The 19,707-nt window shown below is 42.8% G+C and overlaps 1 protein-coding gene across 1 annotated transcript; it reads left to right on the forward strand.

Annotated features, from left to right (window-relative positions):
• The first annotated feature begins 237 nt into the window (after positions 1 to 237).
• CD59 (CD59 molecule (CD59 blood group)) lies at positions 238 to 19,425 on the forward strand. The gene is made up of 4 exons (XM_066363526.1): positions 238 to 356; positions 4,601 to 4,679; positions 7,353 to 7,454; positions 17,062 to 19,425. Exons 2-4 carry the CDS (start codon positions 4,613 to 4,615, stop codon positions 17,259 to 17,261), a joined length of 369 nt encoding a protein of 122 aa, XP_066219623.1. The 5' UTR covers positions 238 to 356; positions 4,601 to 4,612; the 3' UTR covers positions 17,262 to 19,425.
• The last annotated feature ends 282 nt before the right edge of the window (positions 19,426 to 19,707 follow it).

The following is a 19,707-nucleotide window of genomic DNA, read 5'->3' on the forward strand; positions in this document are numbered from 1 at the left end:
TTTCATATTGTTTTTGTTTTCACAACAAATCGGTGGACACCATAAACTTTCCATTTCCCGGATTTTAAAGGTCTTAATCTAGCCCTGGCCAAGCATCTTTTCTGAACCTGAGCCAGGAGCCTGAGTCTCCTGGCGCGCAGTGGCTGCCCAGCTCCCAAACCAGGGTGCTCCCGACGCCTGCGGTGACCTCCAGGGGCCGCGGCCGCCACCTGCTGTCAGCGGCGCGCCGGGCGGGGCCGGAGCCCGGAGGGGAGGGGCCAGCGGGAGGAGGCAGAGTCAGCGGGCGCCCAGGCTATAAAAACGCTGACCTGCGCAGCTCTCTACGGAGCTAGAAGCGGGACTTGAGAGCCAGAGAGGTAAGGTCGGGCCGTGGGCTAAATCGTGCCGCGAGACTGCGGGCAGAAACAGGCGCGTGCGCCCTTGGGCAGCTGGGCTCGTGCCTCTGAGAGCCGTGCCTCCCACCGCACCCAGCTGCCGAGCAGGCCGCGCCAACCCCTTCCTCCCGCTGGTCTCCGCGCCCTGGGGACGGACCCAGCTTTTCCCCAAACTCCCGGGGTGTCTGTCCTCCCGAGACCCTGCTCTTCCCCGCACCGGAGGCCCCCTGGTCGCACGCTTTAAGCTGCCCAGAGAGCCGGGCAGAACTCCGGCTTCCCTTGTTTACAACAAAGAAAAAGGGGAGAGCGACACTCTACGAAACGCCCCAAATTCTGCCGGCGGTGCCCTTCATTCGTCGGGAATATTTTCCTTCACCCCTGACCAGGGAAGGGAACCTCTTGCAATTTGTAGAAAAGAAATAGCGCCTTGAGGGAGGTTAACATCCCCAAATGGTCATGGACATTCTTGTCTTAACGTAGAGGTCTAAATTTTAGTAAACAGAGCAGGACAGAAACTCAGACATTTTAAGTCCAAGTTTGGTGTGAGGTTTTGTTTCTTTGAGCTAGCTTCATAGAGTCTGACAACAACCTTTTTTTTTTACTTTTTTATTGATTGATTTGAGAGAGAGACATGATTTGTTGTTCCACTTATTTATGTATTCGTTGTTGGTTGATTCTTGTATGTGCCCTGACCAGGGATGGAACCCCAACCTGGGATTCTACCAACCAGAGCTGACAGCTGACTTTTTTTATAGTTTATTTTTATTTTTGTTTTTTTGGTTTTACAGAGAGAGGACAGTGAGAGGGAAGGAGGAATGAGAACTATCAATTCTCATAGTTGCTTTGCTTTAGTTGTTCATTGATTGCTCGTCCTGTGCCTTGACCCAGCAAGCCCAGGGTTTCCAATCTGTGACCTCAGCAGTCTACGCCAATGCTCTGTCCACTGTGTCACCACAGGCCAGGCTGACAGCTGACTTTTAAAGTAGTGATTTGGATGGTTGTTTAAGGAGAAGCAGGTTCTTCAAAGGTTCTGGAAATGTGCCAGCTCACATATTCCATTTCTCCTCTCTGATACATAGGACCACAGGAAGTTAAAAATGGCTTCTCCAGCTGGCCCTGCCCTGCCCAGGCTCCGCACCTCTGGCAGGCAGCCACTACCCCCGGGACGCAAGCTCCTGGCGCAGGTTCAGAAAACACCAATGGCCAGGGATAGATTAGGATCTTTAAAATCCTGGAAACGGAAAGTTTTATGGTGTCCTCTGATTTGTTATCAAAAGCAGAACCAGTAAGAAACTCCAGAATTTATGCTTTTCCCTTATTTTTTTTTTGTTTAATATTTTAAAATATATTTCAAAACGTTTTGTACCTATGTCAAGTTCGCACTGGTGTCAAGTTTATCCAGCTCTGCTGTTTACTAATTGGATAGTCCCAACTACTTGCTGTCATTTTCTTTTTTTTCTTTTTTTTTTTTTTTCTTTTTTCTGAAGCTGGAAACGGGGAGAGACAGACAGACTCCCGCATGCGCCCGACCGGGATCCCCCCGGCACGCCCACCAGGGGGCGATGCTCTGCCCATCCTGGGCGTCGCCATATTGGGACCAGAGCCACTCTAGCGCCTGGGGCAGAGGCCACAGAGCCATCCCCAGCGCCCGGGCCATCTTTGCTCCAATGGAGCCTTGGCTGCGGGAGGGGAAGAGAGAGACAGAGAGGAAAGTGCGGCGGAGGGGTGGAGAAGCAAATGGGCGCTTCTCCTGTGTGCCCTGGCCGGAGAATCGAACCCGGGTCCTCCGCACGCTAGGCCGACGCTCTACCGCTGAGCCAACCGGCCAGGGCCTGCTGTCATTTTCTTATCAGTAAAATCATAGAGCTTAACTTCATTGAGCTTTATGACTAAATGAGATAATTCATGGAAAGGACCCAGTTTGGCACTTGATATGTGGAGACCAAATGGTGGCTGTTAATATTTTGGGTACCCTTGTCACCCACCTTCTTCATGTTCCCTACAGGGGACAATTTACTTATGGTTTTCCACGGCAGGCACACGGGGATCGCATTAAAAACCCCGGGGCCAGCTATTGAAGAGCCTCAGCCAGACTGCCACAAACAAACCCAAGCCCAGAGGTGCTTGAGGTTTTCCAGAGGAGGAGGCATTTTTTGTTTGTTTGTTTCTTGCCTGTGCCCTGTATCTTTGTGAAATATCTTCATTAAACATTTGGCTCAGCAGTTATAATCTCCAGGGGCAGGGCCATGAGTAGACTCTCTGTGATGAGAGGCCCTCAGGAAAGCTAGGGACTTGGCGTCTTGGAACACACTTCCGAGAAGGCCATTGTAAAGGAAGTTGCAGGTTTGTGTGGTTTTGGGAGGTCTGGGTGGTTGATTCTGGCAACAGGACCTCAAAGTGGGAGGGTTTGTTCATTATGATGTACCTTTCTTGTTTGACTTTCCTACTAATATTATAATTATTTTTCTGAATGAGTAACTGATCTCTGTCTAGGCAGACTTCCATTTCCTTGACACTACTAGTCACCAGATAATGTTATTTTGTGAGTTAACAGCCCCTGCTGAATAGAAGTATAATCCACCCATTGTGGCTTTGCAACCAACCTGTTGCCTCAAGATAAGTAACTTCATTTTCTGGGACCTCCATTAATTTCCTGAAAAATAAAAACTTTGGAATTTATCTTAGAGGACACTTCTAGCCTTAATGTCTGCCAGCCTCTCAGACCCCAGGCTCCCAGGAACAGTAGCTGTACTCCTGCGTATTGGTGAATCTCTCAATATAAAATCTCCTTCTCTGGTGGTCCCAGCTTAGCAAATCTATTGCAGAACCTGAAGTCACAAGAAGTCTCCCCACTAGAGAATTTAATATGATGAACTCAGACCTGGTTTTATTTTATTTTTAAATTTTTTTCTATTGATTTGAGGGAGAGAGAGAGAAGCATCAACTCATTCCACTTACATATTCATTTAGTGGTTCACTCATTGATTGCTTCTTGTATGTGCCCTCACTGGGGATCAAACCTGCGACACTGGTACACCAGAACAACGCTTTATCCAGTGAGCCACCTGGCCAGGGCCCTCAGACCTGTTTTTACATGTTGCTTTACCACAAACCAGTTCTGAACTTGGTGTATTAGCTTGCTTATTGCTGCTGAAATAAGTCACCACAAATTTAGCGGTTTAACATAACACAAATTAATTTTACAGTTCGGTACAGAAGTCTTGACTTGCCTCCCAAGGTTCAAATCCAAGTGTCACCAGGGCTGCGTTCCTTTCTGGAGTTTCCTTTCTCTTTCGGGTTATACACACAATGACAGTCCTTGTGGTTGGAGGACTGAAGTCCCATTTTCTGGCTGAGTGTTGAGGACAGTTCTTAGCTTCTCCAGGCCACCTGTTTGCCTCAGCGGTGGCCCCATTTCTTTGTCTTCAAAACCAGCAGGGATGGGCGAAGTCCAGCTCACTCTGAATCTCTTGCCTCTTCTGTTTTCGTTTCTCTCTTACACACTGCCCTCCTCTTTCCCTTAAATGTAGTCACCCAGGTGATTACTGTGGGCCCGCTGGGTAATCCAGAATAGTCTCTCTCACCTTAATGTCAGCTACAAAGTCACTTGCCATTTAGAATGACCTGTATCCACAGGTACTTGGACATCTCTGAGGAAGAGAGACGTTTATTCTGCCTTCCACAGCTGTGTAAATTAGTTCCCCACCTCAACCCTCAGTTCCTTCTTCCTATAAAAGGAGGCAGATATTACATTTATGGCCTTGTATGAGGATTAAATACAGCTAACGTGTCCATAGCACCTAGCAAAGTAACTGGCCACAGTATTTGCTAACAAAGTGGGAGTTGATGCAGAAGTGAGGCTTGCCTGCTGGCTGGCATTCAGTGACAGTGGGGTGACTGTAATCGTAAGGGCCCAGGCTGGTCCTGCCTCTGGGCCTTGTGTGCTTCGACTCCCCACAGCTGCCCCTCTCACCAGGATCAACAACATTTCTTCAGTAAGCTGAGGTCTGGGGGCTGGAGGGGGGACAGAGAGCTGCCCCACCTGAGAGCACCCCTTGGTTCAGAGCACGCCGGTCTGGCAGGCTTCCTGTGCTTTCTTGGCCTGCTAGCTCCTTCCCCATGTCTCCTGAAGCCCCTTCCGCCTTGTAATTCTTCGTTTCTGACATAGCCGGTCAGCGGTCAGTCATTTCTTGGTTCATACAATTCCTTTTGTGTTTCCCTTCCAGATTCTGTAGACAATGGAAAGCAAAGGACGGTTCTTCCTGCCTGGGCTCCTGCTCATCCTGTCTGTCCTCTGCCAGTCAGGTGAGTGGTACAGAGAGACGAGAATCTGGACCAAGTAGGCCCCCTTGGCCGTGGGCTTCCTCTTTCTTAGGCCTCAGGAAGACTGAACTGGTGGCACTGGCCTCAGCCCGGCTTTGGTTCTTCTGTCTTCCAGTGTTACAGGTCCAGGATTGTGTGACAACTCCTTCCTACATTACAGCCTTGTCCTCAGTGGAGCACCTTCCTGAGTTACCGCTATTCTGATAACTGCTTTTGAGGGGGAAGGACAGAGAGGGGTATACTCAGCAGCTCAAGTTTCACCCCTCTCACCACAGGCGGCTGGGGATGCCAATGGACACCATCTTTAGAGTGCTGAGCTCAGTCCTTCTGCCCGGATGCTTCTCCCGTGTTATGATGAGGATGGTGATCAGAGCAACAGCAGTAGCAGCAAATGCTTCTAGCGTTTCTGTGCCAATCCCTGTTCTGAATATTTCACAGACGTTTACTTACGAAATCCTTATGTCAACCCTCCAGAGGATGTACTGTTATTATTGTCATTTTACAAATGATAAGACTGGGGCCCAAAGAGATAATAAGTTGTAAAATATCCTACAGAAGTGGTATAACCAGAATTTGAACCCAAACAGCCCGGCGCCAGACTGTCTGCTCTTAACTCCTTCACCCCCGGGCCACCTCTCCCTGGCTCCTGGAGGTATTTTGGTGTCTCTGACCGGGGTCTCTCACACAGTTTTTGCTGTTTCCTTCTCTTTCACACTCAGGACTATTAGAGGAATGTTATGGTTAAACCATGCCTGAATTTCAGAACTGGCAGTCTGGATCTGACTCCCAGCTCCCACGTGGTCACTGTGTGACTTTGGACACGTTAGCGAACATCTTAGTTTTCTCTTGAAAAATGGCGCTGGGAATCATTGAGCCTGCCTCTGGGAACAATTCTGTAAATATAGAGAGCTTCACACTTAGGTGCAGATGTTGGAATACTGAATGAATGTGTAAGCTCTGAACATTTCTGCCCCACTGAAACTCCAAATGTGAGCTTTGGTTCCTCTGTCTAAAGCAGGGGTCTCAAACTCAACTCAGCATGTGGGCCGCAGAGCAAGATCACAGCCATTCGGCGGGCTGCACTAGGTCTACAAAAGGCAACTGTTACGCAACACTTTTCTCACTGCAGTTGAAAACATTCTGCGGGCCGCACAAAATTGTTCGGCGGGCCACATGCGGCCCGCGGGCCGCGAGTTTGAGACCCCTGGTCTAAAGGCTTGTCAAGAAGCCAGATGGACTCTGGCTCTAGCCAGGAGCAAACTCACTGCTATGGGCAGTCTTTTTAAATGGCAAATAGCCAGGCTAGAACAGTGCCTCCCTCCTACATTCTTTCCTCTCAGGTGTGTACGCACATCAGGAGCAGAGAAGAAGAGAGGTGTGTCATTGCCTCTCTCATTGTGGCTCCCCTGTCAGGCAGCCTGACAAACACTGCTACTGGGGCCAGGAGGCAGAGCGGGATAAGGGAGCCCTGCCCCAGGCGTGGCAAAGACTCATTCCCTGGCAGAAGGCCTGTGGCAGGAAGAAGGTCATCTCTAATTGGAAAAGGGTGTGTCCACAGGAATGGGGAAAATTGTCTTGCGACTCTTCTCTGCCTCTCCCCATAACAGATGTGAGATATGACCTATCTTTTTCTTGTCACCGTTGATGTAAAAGGGGGAAGAGAAAATAATCCAGCCAGCAAAGGTGACTCCCAAAAACGTGAACAGGAGCAGAGTTGATTTTCCAATCAGAGAACCAGAGGCAGTATGCATGTGCTGTACCCTGACTCTTGCGTTCAGTGTCACTGCTGATGCCTGGCTGTCCCACGTACGTGGATCGAAGGTGCACAGCTGTTCTCCTTCCCTTGATTATGGATGCTTCTGGCGATGGGTCAGTCCCTCAGCAGGGAGCATCTTCAGTGATGACACCTGACCCCGAGGCTATTGGACTTGTTCTGTAGTGGCCAGAGAGGAAATGTTTGAGGCTTTGCAGGCCCACAGACAAAATCAAGGACAGTGTATAGGCTTTTATAAAAATGATGAAAGAAAACAAATTTATGCAAATTATTTAACTGACAAAATTTAAAATATTACAATTGAGTACAAATATTTGTAATACAGCTCTACTAATGGGAAGGATGTAATTCTTAACTGGGATTAACAGTTTCCTTTCTTGGGATTCAAAAATTAGGGTTCCAATTGGTTGCAAGTATTCATCTGTTAATACTGATCTATAATAATTTCCTCTTTGAAAATGTCTTTTCACACAGATAGCTACTGCCAAATACTTAGTATTAATCCATGAGAATGTGGTTTCACAGAGCATATTCGTTGCTTGGAAAGCATTGATAGAATTCTGTTAGCTCATTCTCTTGATAGTTTACTTTTAATACATTGTTACATCACAGATGAATCACTTCCAGTTGCAGTGATTAATTGAACAGCTATATGGATTTTTAAATATGGAAATTTCCTTTGCACTTGCATCAGGGTCCAAAAAATGCTGCTGAAACTGTAGCTTGAGCTTGGAGAAATCTGCCTGCTGCTAGTTCTGGTGGGGAAGAAGGTATTCCGACCTGTGCCTCATATTCATGGAGACGGTGGGCTTTCTTCTGCAGCCAGGAGGGCGAGGTGTTGCTGTTCTACAGATTCTGATGGCTTTTCTTCCTGGTTTTAGGTTACAGCCTGCAGTGCTATCAGTGTCCCAACACAAGTGGTAAATGTACTACTGTTGTCAACTGTACAGCTACTCAGAATGCGTGTCTCCTCGCCAGAGCCGGTAAGAGCCTCCCTCTTCCCTCTCTCCTACATGAAATGGGATGGTGAGAGCCTGGGAAACAATTGTGCCGCTCTACTCCTCATTAGGCTTGTGTTCAACAGGGAACAGCTACCACTTCATAGCACTAGTTATACGTAAGACTAAGCACTTTTCATGCATTTTACATTTCATTCTTCCCACCTACCACTTAGGGTAATATTTATTCTCATTTGATAAATGAGGCAACTGGGGCTCAGATTAAGCAACAGACTAGAGTCAAGTCACCAACCCAGTATTTGAAAGTGGAAGGAAATCCATCTACTCCAATGCTTATTCTCTTTTTTTAGAGAGAGAAAGAGGGACAGACAGGGACAGACAGACAGGAAGGGAGAGAGATGAGAAACATCAAGTCATAGATATGGCACCTTAGTTGTTCATTGATTGTTTTCTCATATGTGCCTTGACCTGGGGCTCCAGCCGAGCCAGTGACTCCTTTCTCAAGCCAGCGATCTTGGGCTCAAGCCAGCGACCATGGGGTAATGTCTTTAGTGCTACATTCAAGCTGGCAAACTGCACTGAAGCTGGTGTACCCTCTCTCAAGCCTGATGAGCCCATGCTCTAGCAGGCAACCTCAAGGTTTCGAACCTGGGTCTTTGGGCTTCCCAGTTCAATGCTCTATCCATTGTGCCACTGCCTGGTCAGGCTCTTATCTTAATTATTAGACTTTTATTTTAATATTTTTCAACTTTATTGAAGTAAAAATTTTGTGTATTTAAGGTATACAAGGTGATAATTTGATATACATATACATTATGGAGTACATTATGAAGTAATTGCCACAATCAAACTAATCAATAAATCCATCAACTCTCATAGTTAACCTTTTTTGTGTGATGAGAATACTTAAGATTTACTCTCGTAGCAAATTTCAAATGGACAATACAGTATTATTAACCATTCTGTACACTCTATCCCCAGAACTATTCATCTTATCATGAAATGGTAAGCTTTTAAAAAATGCTTCATAGAAACTATTAGGCACATTTATTAGAATGACCAAAATCCAAAACACTGGCTTCACCAAATGCTGGCAAGGATGTGGAACTATAGGAATGCTCATTTATTGCTGGTTAAAATGGAAAATGGTACAGACAGTTTGGCAGTTTCTTCAGAAAAACTAAAATACTCTCATCACACGAATCAGCAATTGTGTTCCTTGATATTTATACCCAAATTAGTTGAAAACTTATATGCCCACAATAACCTGTACACGGGTGTTTATAAGTTTTATTTATAGTTGCCAAAACTTGGAAGTAATCGAGATGTCCTTCAGGGGCAAAGTGGATAAATGAATTGTGGTCCATCCAGAGAACAGACTGAAAAGATGAGTTATCTAGCCATAAAAACTTAAGTATATATTATGAAGTGAAAGAAGCCGGTCTGAACAGGGTGCATACCTCATCATTCCAACTCTAAGACATTTTGGAAAAGGTAAAACCAAGGGGACAATAAAAATTCAGTGGTTGCCAAGGGTTAGTTGGAAAAAAGAGAGATGAACGGGTGAGCACAGGATTTTAGGACAATGAAGCTATCTGTATGTGACCTGATTGGTTGTGGTGCAGTGGACAGAGAGTCAACCTGGGGGACTGAGGCCTCAGGTTTGAAACCCCAAGGTCACCAGCTTGGGTGTGGGGTCATCGGGCTTGAGCATGGGATCATCTACATGACCCCATGGTCACTGGATTGAGCCCAAAGGTCGCTGGCTTGAAGCGCAAGGTCACTGGTTTGAGTCCAATGTCACTGGCTTGAGCAAAGGGTCATTGGCTCAGCTGGATCCCCCTCCCATCAAAGCACATATGAGAGGCAATCAATGACCAGCTAAAAACGGACTCATCTCTCTTCTGCCCCTACTTGCCCATGATCTCCCTAAAAAAAAAAAAAAGTAAATAAGGATAATGTGAATCTTAATTTTCTTTTCTTCTTTTGAAACTAAGTCCCCAATCTTAAACTAGACATCCTGAAATAGAGATCTTCTGACCTTATAGGAGGCAGATGTTATTAACAGGGCATCTAAACCCCTCTCCAGCCTTGGCGACATCCTGGGAAAGGCAGGACCCACCCTCATAAACATGAGACGAAGGCCAGGCACTACATTAGAGAAGTGATTTAACTACTCTAGCCACATACCCCTCCCTGTCAGCTCTAATATCTCCTGGGCTCAGCGAAACACTTAAGGGGAAAATGGGTATGAAAGTGCTGTGCAGCTTAAGTGTAGAAGAAAGAGGTGTTAGTGTTCATTGAACCACTATTTACAGGTGCCCTGGCCATGTACTTGGAGTCTGGCAGAAGCCTATGATGACAGTGCCAAGTGGTCGTTGCTGTCATGGTCTTCTGAATAAGGAGCACACTAGGGCAACTGTACACCATTGCTTGGTAAAGGTAGACTGAAGCCAGGCCTTCAGGGAGAGTGGGGAGGCTGTACCGAGCAGAGAGAGAGCTCTAACATTGCAGTGACTCTGATAGAATCACTTTTATTTGGGTGAGCCTGATAATGGCTTTGGTGAGAAGCTCACTATCATAAAGTGGTTATACAACTCAGGTAATTCAGATAAAGTGCTTGGTTCACTGCACGACACATAGTAAGTGATTAATTGATAGCAATTAGTAATAGATTACTCTCTGCTCTCCCCAAGCAGTTAGGTTTCCCTAATTAAAATTCTTCTAGCTTGAATGCTTTCCCAGTTCCAATGCCTGATTACTGTTACTGTAAAGCAGTAACTTGTCCTAGTCAACAGCATCCTTAGTACAGGATTAGAAGCATACACTTAAATGCCTATGGTCCACGCATGGAGAGCTGTTGGGACCCTCTGTCTGGCCTCTGCCGCTTAATCAGTTTCACTATTATCCAGTTCAATCACTCGTTCCCTCTGAAGGGGAGGAGGGGACAGTTGCACCTGCAGTTATAACCTTAGAAGTTTTGTTCCTCGCTACGAATGAAATTGCATAAAGTAGTTATAAGCCTTTAAAAAGGAAACCCCTTACCCACTAACAGTCATTCTTGTCCTTCCTCCTCCATACCTTGGCAACTGCTAATCTACTTTCTCTGTCCATGGGTTTGCCTATTCTGGGCATTTAATGTAAATGGAATCATGCTTTCCTGTGGTCCTTTGCAGCTGGTGTCTTACACTGAGCATGTTTAAGGTTCGTCCATGTTATTGCCTGTGCCAGTACTTTATTTTTGTAAAGCTGAGTAATATTTCATTGTATGGATAGTCTGCATTTTGTTTACATATTTACCCTTTGGGACATCTGGGTTGTTTATACTTGTTTTAGCTATTTTGAATAATGTTGCTGTGAACATCTGTGTACAAGCATTTGTGTGAACACAGTTTTTCGTTTTCTTGGGTATATCTACCTAGGAGCGAAATTGCTAGCTCAAATGATAACTGTTTTAACGTTTTGCGAAACTGCCAGAAATTTTTTAGTGTACGTGTGTTTTTTTATATTCCCAACAGCAATGTTTGAGGATTTCCATTTCTCCACTTTTTTGCCAACACTTGTTATTTTTCAGTTCCTTTCCTTGGTTATGGTCATCCTAGGTGTGAAGTGATTCTTACTGTGTGTGGGCGCTTTTTAAAATTTTTCAATTACAGTTGACATTCAAGATTAGATTAGTTCCAGGTGTATGGCCTAGTGGTTAGACATTTATATGACTTTCAAAGTGATCCCCTTGATAATTCTAGTACCCAGCTGGCACTATACACAGTTATTACAGTATTATTGACTATGTTTCCTGTGCTGTACTTTACATCCCTGTGACTATTTTGTTACTGCCAACTTGAACCTCTTAATTCCTTCAAGTGCTTCACCCAGTCTCCCAAACCTCCTCCTCTCCAGCAACCATCAGTTTGTTCTCTGCATCTGTGAGTCTATTTCTGTTTTGTTGTTTGTTTTCACATACAAGTGAAATCATATGGTATTTCAGTCTCTTGGTCTGACTTACTTCACTTAGTATAATACCCTGTAGGTCCATCTCTATTTTCACAAATGGTAAGATTTTGTTTTTATTTATGGCCAAATAATATTACATTGCATATATGAACCACATCTTCTTTGTCTAGTTGTCTATTGTTAGATACCTAGGTTGCTTCCATATCTTGGCTATTGTAAATAATGCTGCAGTGAACATAGGGGTGCATATATCTTTTCAAATTAGTGTTTTTTATTTCTTTGGATAAATACCAAGAAATGGAATTGTTGGCTATATATAGTTCTGTATTTAATTTTTTGAGAAAATTTTGTAATGTTTTCTACAGTGGCTGCACCAGTTTGCAGTTCCACCAACAGTGCACAGTGGTTCTCTTCCCTCCACATCCTCTGCAACACTTGCTAGTTTATTGCTGATAGCTTTTCTGACAGGTGTAGGTGACATCTCACTGTGGGTTTAATTTGCATTTCTATGAATGTCTGTCCGGAGAAATGTTTATCCAGATCCTCTGCCCATTTTTTAATTGGATTGTTTGTTTGTTTTTTATGTTAAGTTGTATTCTTTATAAATTTTAGATATTAACATCTTTTGTATGTATCATTGGTGACTATGTTGATTCAATGGGTTTTCTTTTTGCTGATGTTTTTCTCTGCTGTGCAAAAACTTTTTAATTTGATATAGTCCCATTTTGTTGTTGTTGTTGTTGTTTGTTACCCTTGCTAGAGAAGACATATCCAAAAAAAATGTTAAGTTCAGTGTTAATGACTTTACTGCTTAATGTTTTCTTCTAGGAGTTTTATGGTTTCAGGTCTTATATTTTAAGTCTTTAACCCACTTTTTGTTTATTCTTGGATATGGTGTAAGAGAGTGGTCTAGTTTTATTTTTTTGCATGTCTCCATCCAGTTTTTCCAACACCATTTATTAAAGACAGTGTCTTTACCCCATTGTAAATTCTTTCTTCCTTTGACATAGATTAATTGACCATATAGGAGTGGGTTTATTTCTAGGCTCTCTATTGTGTTCTAATGATCTTTGTTTCTGTTTTTATACCAGTACTGTGATGTTTTGATTGCTATAGCCTTGTAGTATAGTTTTATATCAGGTAGCATGCTACCTCTGACTTTGTTTTTCTTTTGCAAGATTGCTGTAGCTATTTAGGTTCTTTATACTCCTATATAGATATATTTTTGAATTATTTGTTCGAGTTCTGTGAAAAATGCCATTGGTATTTTGATAAGGATTGCATTCAATGTATAGATTACTTTGGCTGGTATGGACATTTTAATGATGTTAATTCTTCCTATCCATGAGCATGGTATATACTTTCCTTTATTTGTGTCTTCAGTTTCTTTCTTCAGTGTCTTATAATTTTTCAAGTATGTCTCTTACCTCCGTGGTTAAATTTATTTCTAGGTATTTAATTTTTTTAATGCAATTACAAATGAGATTGTTTCCTTAATTTCTTTCCTGATAGTTCGTTATTGGTGTGTAAAGATGCAAACAATTTCTGTATATTACTTTTGTATCCTGTTACTTTACTGCATTCATTTATCAGTTCTAATAGTTTTTTGGTAAAATCTTTAGAATTATCTCTATATTGTGTCCAGTTATCTGCAACTAATGACTGTTTTACTTCTTTTCTAATTTGTATGCCTTTTATTTCTTTTTTTTTATCTAACTGCTGCAGCTAGGACTTCCAGTACTATGTTGATTAAAAGTGTTGAAAATGGACATCTTTGTCTTGTTCCTGACCTTAAGAAAAATTCTTTTAGATTTTCCCTGTTGAGTATGTTAGCTCTGGGTTTATTATATATGGCCATTATTATGTTATGTTACCATGATTCCCACTTTGCTGATAATTTTTATCATAAATGGATGCTGGATTTTGTCACATGCTTTTTTGTATCCGTTGATATGATCATATGATTTTTATCCTTCAGCCTATTTATGTGGTGTGTGTGTCATGTTAATTGCTCGGCAGATATTTTTTTTTTTTCTTCATTTTTCTGAAGCTGGAAACAGGGAGAGACAGTCAGACAGACTCCCGCATGCGCCTGACCGGGATCCACCCGGCACGCCCACCAGGGGCGGTGCTCTCTCGGCAGATATTGAACCTACCTTGCATCCCAGAAATAAACACCACCACTTGATCATGGTGTGTGATTTTTTTTAATTGCGGATATTGGCTTGCTAATATTTTGAGGATTTTTGCATCTATGTTTATTAGGAATGTTGGCCTATATTTTCTTCTTCTTTTTTATTTTTTTGTAATATCTTTGTCTGATTTGGAATCAGAGTAATTCTGGCCTTGTAAAATGAGATTAGGAGCCTTACCTCCTCTTCACTTTTTTGGTATAGTTTAAGAAGGTTAGTTGTTAACTTTTTTAATGTTTGTGAAAATATACCTGTGAAGTCATTCAGTGCAGGACTCTTGTTTGTTGGGAGTTTTTTGAACACTGATTTGATTTCATTAGTAGTTATCAGACTGTTCAGATTATCTCTTTCTTCTTGATTCAGAATGGGAAGATTATATGTTTCTAGGAATTTTTTTCATTTCTTCCCAGTTGTCCAATGATTTGGCATATAATTGTAGTATTTTCTTATACTCTGTCTTTCTGTGGTGTCAGCTGTCACTTCTCTTCTGTTTCTAGTTTTATATATTTGGGTCCTCTCTCTTTTTTTCTTGACTCTGGTTAAAGGTTTGCCAATCTTCTTTATTTTTTCAAAGAACCAGCTCTTGTTTTCATTGATTTTCTGTATTGTTGTTTTTTTAGACTCTATTTTGTTTATTTCTACTCTGCTCTTTATTATTTCCTTTCTTCTACATATTGTGTTTAGTTTGTTGTTCTTTTTCTATTTCCTTGTATGCAGAGGTTGATTAAGGTTGGTTGAGGCCCCAGCCACAGAAGAAAATATTAGGCCCCTTAAAAAAAAAAGAGAGAGATGGAAAAAATAAAAATACATGTTAACCATATTTTTCCGTAATTTGTACATAATTAAAATTGCACATATGAAACCAAACTTGGTGTCATTAGAAAAAAGTGTAAAGTTGGGGGTTTGCAGGGCCCTTCAGAAACTGGGGCCAAAGGTGAGTGCCTGGTGCGCCTGCTGTTAAATCTGCCTTTGCTTATATGTAGGCCTAGATTGTTTAGGTGAGATTTTCCTGTTTCTTAAATAGATCTGTTTTGCTATGAATTTCCTTCTTAGGACTGCTGTGGCTGCATCTCATAATTTTATATTCCTGTATATTTGTTTTCCTTTGTCTCGAGATTTCTTTTGATTTCTTCCTTGATCTCACTGTTGACTCGTTTATTATTCAGTTCCATGTTATTTAGCCTGCATGTGTTTGTGTGTTTTTCAGGTTTTTTTCTTGTAATTGCTTTTTAGTTTCATATTATTGTGATTGGAGAAGATGCTTGATATAATTTGGGGTTTTTTTTATATTTACTGAGGCTCATTTTGTTGCCTAACACATAGTGTATTCTGGAAACGTTCCATGTGTGATGATGTATATTCAACTACTGCTCTAAAAATGTCAATTAAATCAATCTGGTCTAAGGTGCTATGTAAGGCCACTGTTTTCTTGTTGGTTTTCTGTCTGGATGATTTATCCATTTCTGTCAGTGGATGTTAAAGTCCCCTACAATTACTGTATTACTGTCAATCTCTCCCTTTATGTTCATCAGTATTTACTTTATATATTTAAGTACTCTGATGTTGAATGCATAAATGTTTATGGGTCATATTCTCTTGCTGGATTGGTGCCTTTGTCATTATGAAATGTCCTTCATTGTCCTGTGATATAGCCTCTGTTTTGAAGTCTGTTTTGTTTGGTATAAGTATCAAATAAATTTCCAGTTCCTTGTTCTCTCTCTCCTCCTTATGGTACACCTATAATGTAAATGTTGGTGTGTTTGTTGTTGTCCCAGAGGTCCCTTTAGCTCTCCTCATCCTTTGAAATTATTTTTTCTTTTTGCTGTTTCTGTTGGATGTTTTCTGCTGCCTTATCTCCCAATTGCTGTTTCAATCCTCTGCTTCTCTAATTGGCTGTTGACTTCCTGTAATGTATTTTTTCAAAATAAGAAGTGGGGGGCAGCAGACAGACTCCCCCATGCACCCAACCGGAATCTACCTGGCATGCCCATCAGGGGGCGATGCTCTGTTGCAACTGGAGCTATTCTGGTGCCTAAGGCAGAGGCCATGGAGCCATCCTCAGTGCCCGGGCCAACTTTGCTCCCATGGAGCCTTGGCTGCAGGAGGAAAAAGGAGAGATAAAGAGAAGGGAGAGAGGTAAGGGTGGAGAAGCAGATGGGCGCTTCTCCTCTGGGCCCTGGCCAGGATCGAACCCAGGACTACAACATGCTGGGCCAGCGCTCCACTACTGAGCTAACTGGCCAGGAGCCCTGTAATGTATTCTTCATTTTAGTTATTATATTCTTCATTTCTGACTGGTTCTTTTTTATGGACTCTATGTCTTTTTCTATGTTTACTATCTCTTTGTTGAAGTTGTCATTGAGTTTATTTTTCCCTAAGTTTTTTCTCATAGCAGTGTTTAGAACTGTATCTAGAAGATTTCTTGCCTCCATTTAATTTAGTTCTTTTTGTGGAGTTTTTGCTTGTTCTTTCATTTGGACCATGTTTCTTTTTCTCCTCATTTTGGCTGCCTCTCTGTGTATCTATCTCTATGTATTAGGTAGATCTGCTACATTGCCCTGTCTTGGCAGAGTGGTCTAATGTAGTCAGTGTTCTGTGGGGGCCACTGGTACAGTCTCCCTGGTCACCTGAGCCAGGTATTCCAGGAGAGTCCCTTGTGTGGGTTGTATGTCCCCTCCTGTTGTAGTTGACCATGATTGCTATTTGCACATCAGTCAGTAGGCTTAACCCCCAGGCTTGTTGGCTCTGAGAATTGGCCATGAGCACAGCAGACAGGCAGCGGGGCAGGGCCTGACCCCTTGGAGTGGGATTCACTTTAGCAGGGTCTGGTACCTGCTGAGACCACCCTTTGGGTGTGCCATTTGTGGAGCTAAATGGGTGGTACTCTGCTTCTGGTCTGAAGCTGGTCACCTGGTGTGTCGTTTCTGGGGCCTCTGGGGAGGGCCTCCGGCGTAGACCAAGGTCAGCACTGCCTGTGCCCTGCCGGGAGCCACCTGGAAGGAGCTACAGCATGTGGAATATCATTGTATGGAACTCTTAACAATTTCTTTAAATAATTTTTATTAATGGTCTTGCTTTATAATTTATTGCTGTTATAATACTACATTGACCGTTTGGGGAGCATATATCTTGATCCTTTTTACTTGTAACTTTATAGAGTAAATTCTATAATTGGAGTTGCTGGATCAATGTGGGCATGTGTTTCAAAATCTTGATAAATCTCTTAAAACATTGGTATGATTACTTGTGGCCTCCCCTCCACACATGCTCTTGCTGGCTCTGAGGAGACTTTGGTTTGATGGAAAAGTTCTATGTAGAGCTGTATCATCACTTACTTATCTATTGCCTCAACTGGGATGCACATTCTTGCCCAGATATCTCTACTTCCACAAGATAAGTTCTAAGTAAAGAATTGAGGGTTCAAAGGTAAGTACAGAACTTTACCCACTTGTTGGCTTAACCCTGTGTTTGTGCTTCTCTCGTAGAGACCAGAACTTATTACCGGTGTTGGCGGTTAGAGAACTGCAATTTCGACTCCCTTAAAAGAGACTTGGGGGAGAAGTCTCTAACATACAACTGCTGCCAGAACAACCTGTGTAACGGAAGTGACGGGATGAGTAAAATGGGGAGCACCATTCTGCTGGTGACTCCGCTGCTTGCAGCATTCTGGAGTGTTTTTATCTAAATCAGTATCAGAAGAGATTCTCCTCAATTCCCTCTTTCTGTGTATTGTTTGTTTTCATTGCTGCCACATTCCAAAAGCCCACCTAGATTTTCCACCTAGATCCTGTAGAGAATGTCTAAACCTAGCCTGAGCTATTTGGGTAACAGACTCAGAAACTTGAAGACCAGTTCCATTTGCGGAGATGGCCCATTTGAGGGAAGAAGTTTAAGAGTGCCGTGCATGTGGTGTGAGCTAGGCTACACGCTTCATCCCTTGCTCTTTGCAGTGACGGCTTGACTAGGTTCTCTGCATCCTTGGTTATTTCCCCTCTAGTTCCTGGGATGTAGTTAAATACTATGATCAGTACTTTTGGGGGGAGTGGAGCAGAGAGATTCTTTTTAACAATCCCTCTCACAAGGTATATCTTTGTTGTCTTTCTTTACGGCCCTTGTGTTGCCATGTAAGCATGATGAATGTTTCAGATGAGGGCTGTCAGTCAGAGGCAACGAGATTCTGAATCCAGAGTCATTGGAATGACTGTTATAGTCTCAAGTAGAAGGTAACTGGCAGAGTAGGAGGTATGAATTATAGATGGCAGGTCACAGAAACACCATATCTGTCTTTAGAGCAGTACCAGTGGCTAAAATCTGAATTTTCTACTGTCCCTAATTTTTGTATGGGCTTTGCTGTCTTTCTTTAGAAAAACTTAACCACATATATTAATGATGTGTTAAAACTATTCCCCTGCCTTTTTCATTGGAGTGATAGCATATTTTCACTTTGTCTCAGGCAGTTAAAGACAAAATATTTGAACTTGTATTGTATGTGTGATTTACAGAATTAAGTATGCTTATTGTAAATATATATTATCAGTGGAAATAGCCTTGCCATGTGTATGTCTATTGTATGAATGCAATGGGAAGAGCCTTTGGGGTTGCAGTTTGAGGCCTTCAGATGTCATCATGAGCACCAACAGGTCTTCAGGGTTGGGTTTACCTGCTGACATCAAACCTAGCTTGACTTCTGGCTGACTTGGCACAGGTGGTGGAAAATTCATTGTAAGGGCTATTAGTGTACTCACAAACATTGAGCCTTTCAGAAGTTCCACCAGTGTCCTAAAGAGTGATACCCCCTTTCAGGAGGGCCAAGTTTTACCTTTGTTTTGTGGGTGCTGGTGAATAATTGTCATGATCCTATAAACTTAATGACATTTGTATTCTTAAAATCCCAACTCTATTTAACAGCAAAGCCTGACTTTTGCAGGTGAAAGTATGATTTCATCATTTTTTCAAATATTTGAAAATGTCCACTGTGAGACAAAGAACAAAGAATGATGCCTTTTTTTTTTTTTTGTATTTTTCTGAAGTTGGAAATGGGGAGGCAGTCAGATAGACTCCCGCATGCGCCTGACCAGGATCCAACTGGCATGCCCACCAGGGGGCGATGCTCTGCCCATCTGGGGCGTCGCTCTGTTGCAACCAGAGCCATTCTAGCGCCTGAGGCAGAGGCCATAGAGCCATCCTCGGCACCCAGGCCAACTTTGCTCCAATGGAGCCTTGGCTGTGGGAGGGGAAGAGAGAGACAGAGAGGAAGGAGAGGGGGAGGGGTGGAGAAGCAGATGGGTGCTTCTTCTGTGTGCCCTGCCCGGGAATCGAACCCAGGACTCCTACACGCCAGGCCGACGCTCTACCACTGAGCCAACCGGCCAGGGCCGAATGATGCTTTTTTAAAGAACCCTAAAGATTCCTTAAAAAACTACTAAAAAGAGCAGGATACAAGGTAAATATCCAGAAATCATGAACTATCAGAAAGGGAAACTAAGAAAATAATTCCATTCACATTTACTTCAAAAAGAATAAAATACCTAGGAACAAATTTAAGGATGAAAAGAGCCATACTTGAAGAATATGCAAATAAGTGGAAGCATAGACCATGTTCATAGATAGAATTTTCATCATTAAAATGTCCGTACTACCCAAAGCAATCTATAGATTCAGCGTGATTCCTATTAAGATACCAATGGCATTTTTCAGAGAACTAGAACAAATACTCCAAAAATTTGTATGGAACCACAGAAGACCGGAATAGCAACAGCAATCTTGAAATAGAAGAACAAAGTAGGAAATACCATGGTACCTGATAACATATTATAATGTAAGGCCACAGTAATCAAAGTAGCATGGTACTGGTTTAAAAACAGACATATAGATCCATAGAACAGAATACAGAGCCCAGAAATAAATCCACATCTTTATAGTCCATTAGTATTGACAAAGGAGGCAGAAACATACAATGGGGTCAAGTCCTGGAAGAAAACAGGCAGTAACTCTCAGACATTTTTTTTTTTTTTTTGTATATTTCTGAAGCTGGAAACTGGGAGAGACAGTCAGACAGACTCCCGCATGCGCCCGACCGGGATCCACCCAGCACGCCCACCAGGGGGCGACGCTCTGCCCACCAGGGGGCG

The sequence above is a fragment of the Saccopteryx leptura genome, chromosome 1 (assembly GCF_036850995.1).
Source record: "Saccopteryx leptura isolate mSacLep1 chromosome 1, mSacLep1_pri_phased_curated, whole genome shotgun sequence".
Taxonomy (NCBI): domain Eukaryota; kingdom Metazoa; phylum Chordata; class Mammalia; order Chiroptera; family Emballonuridae; genus Saccopteryx; species Saccopteryx leptura.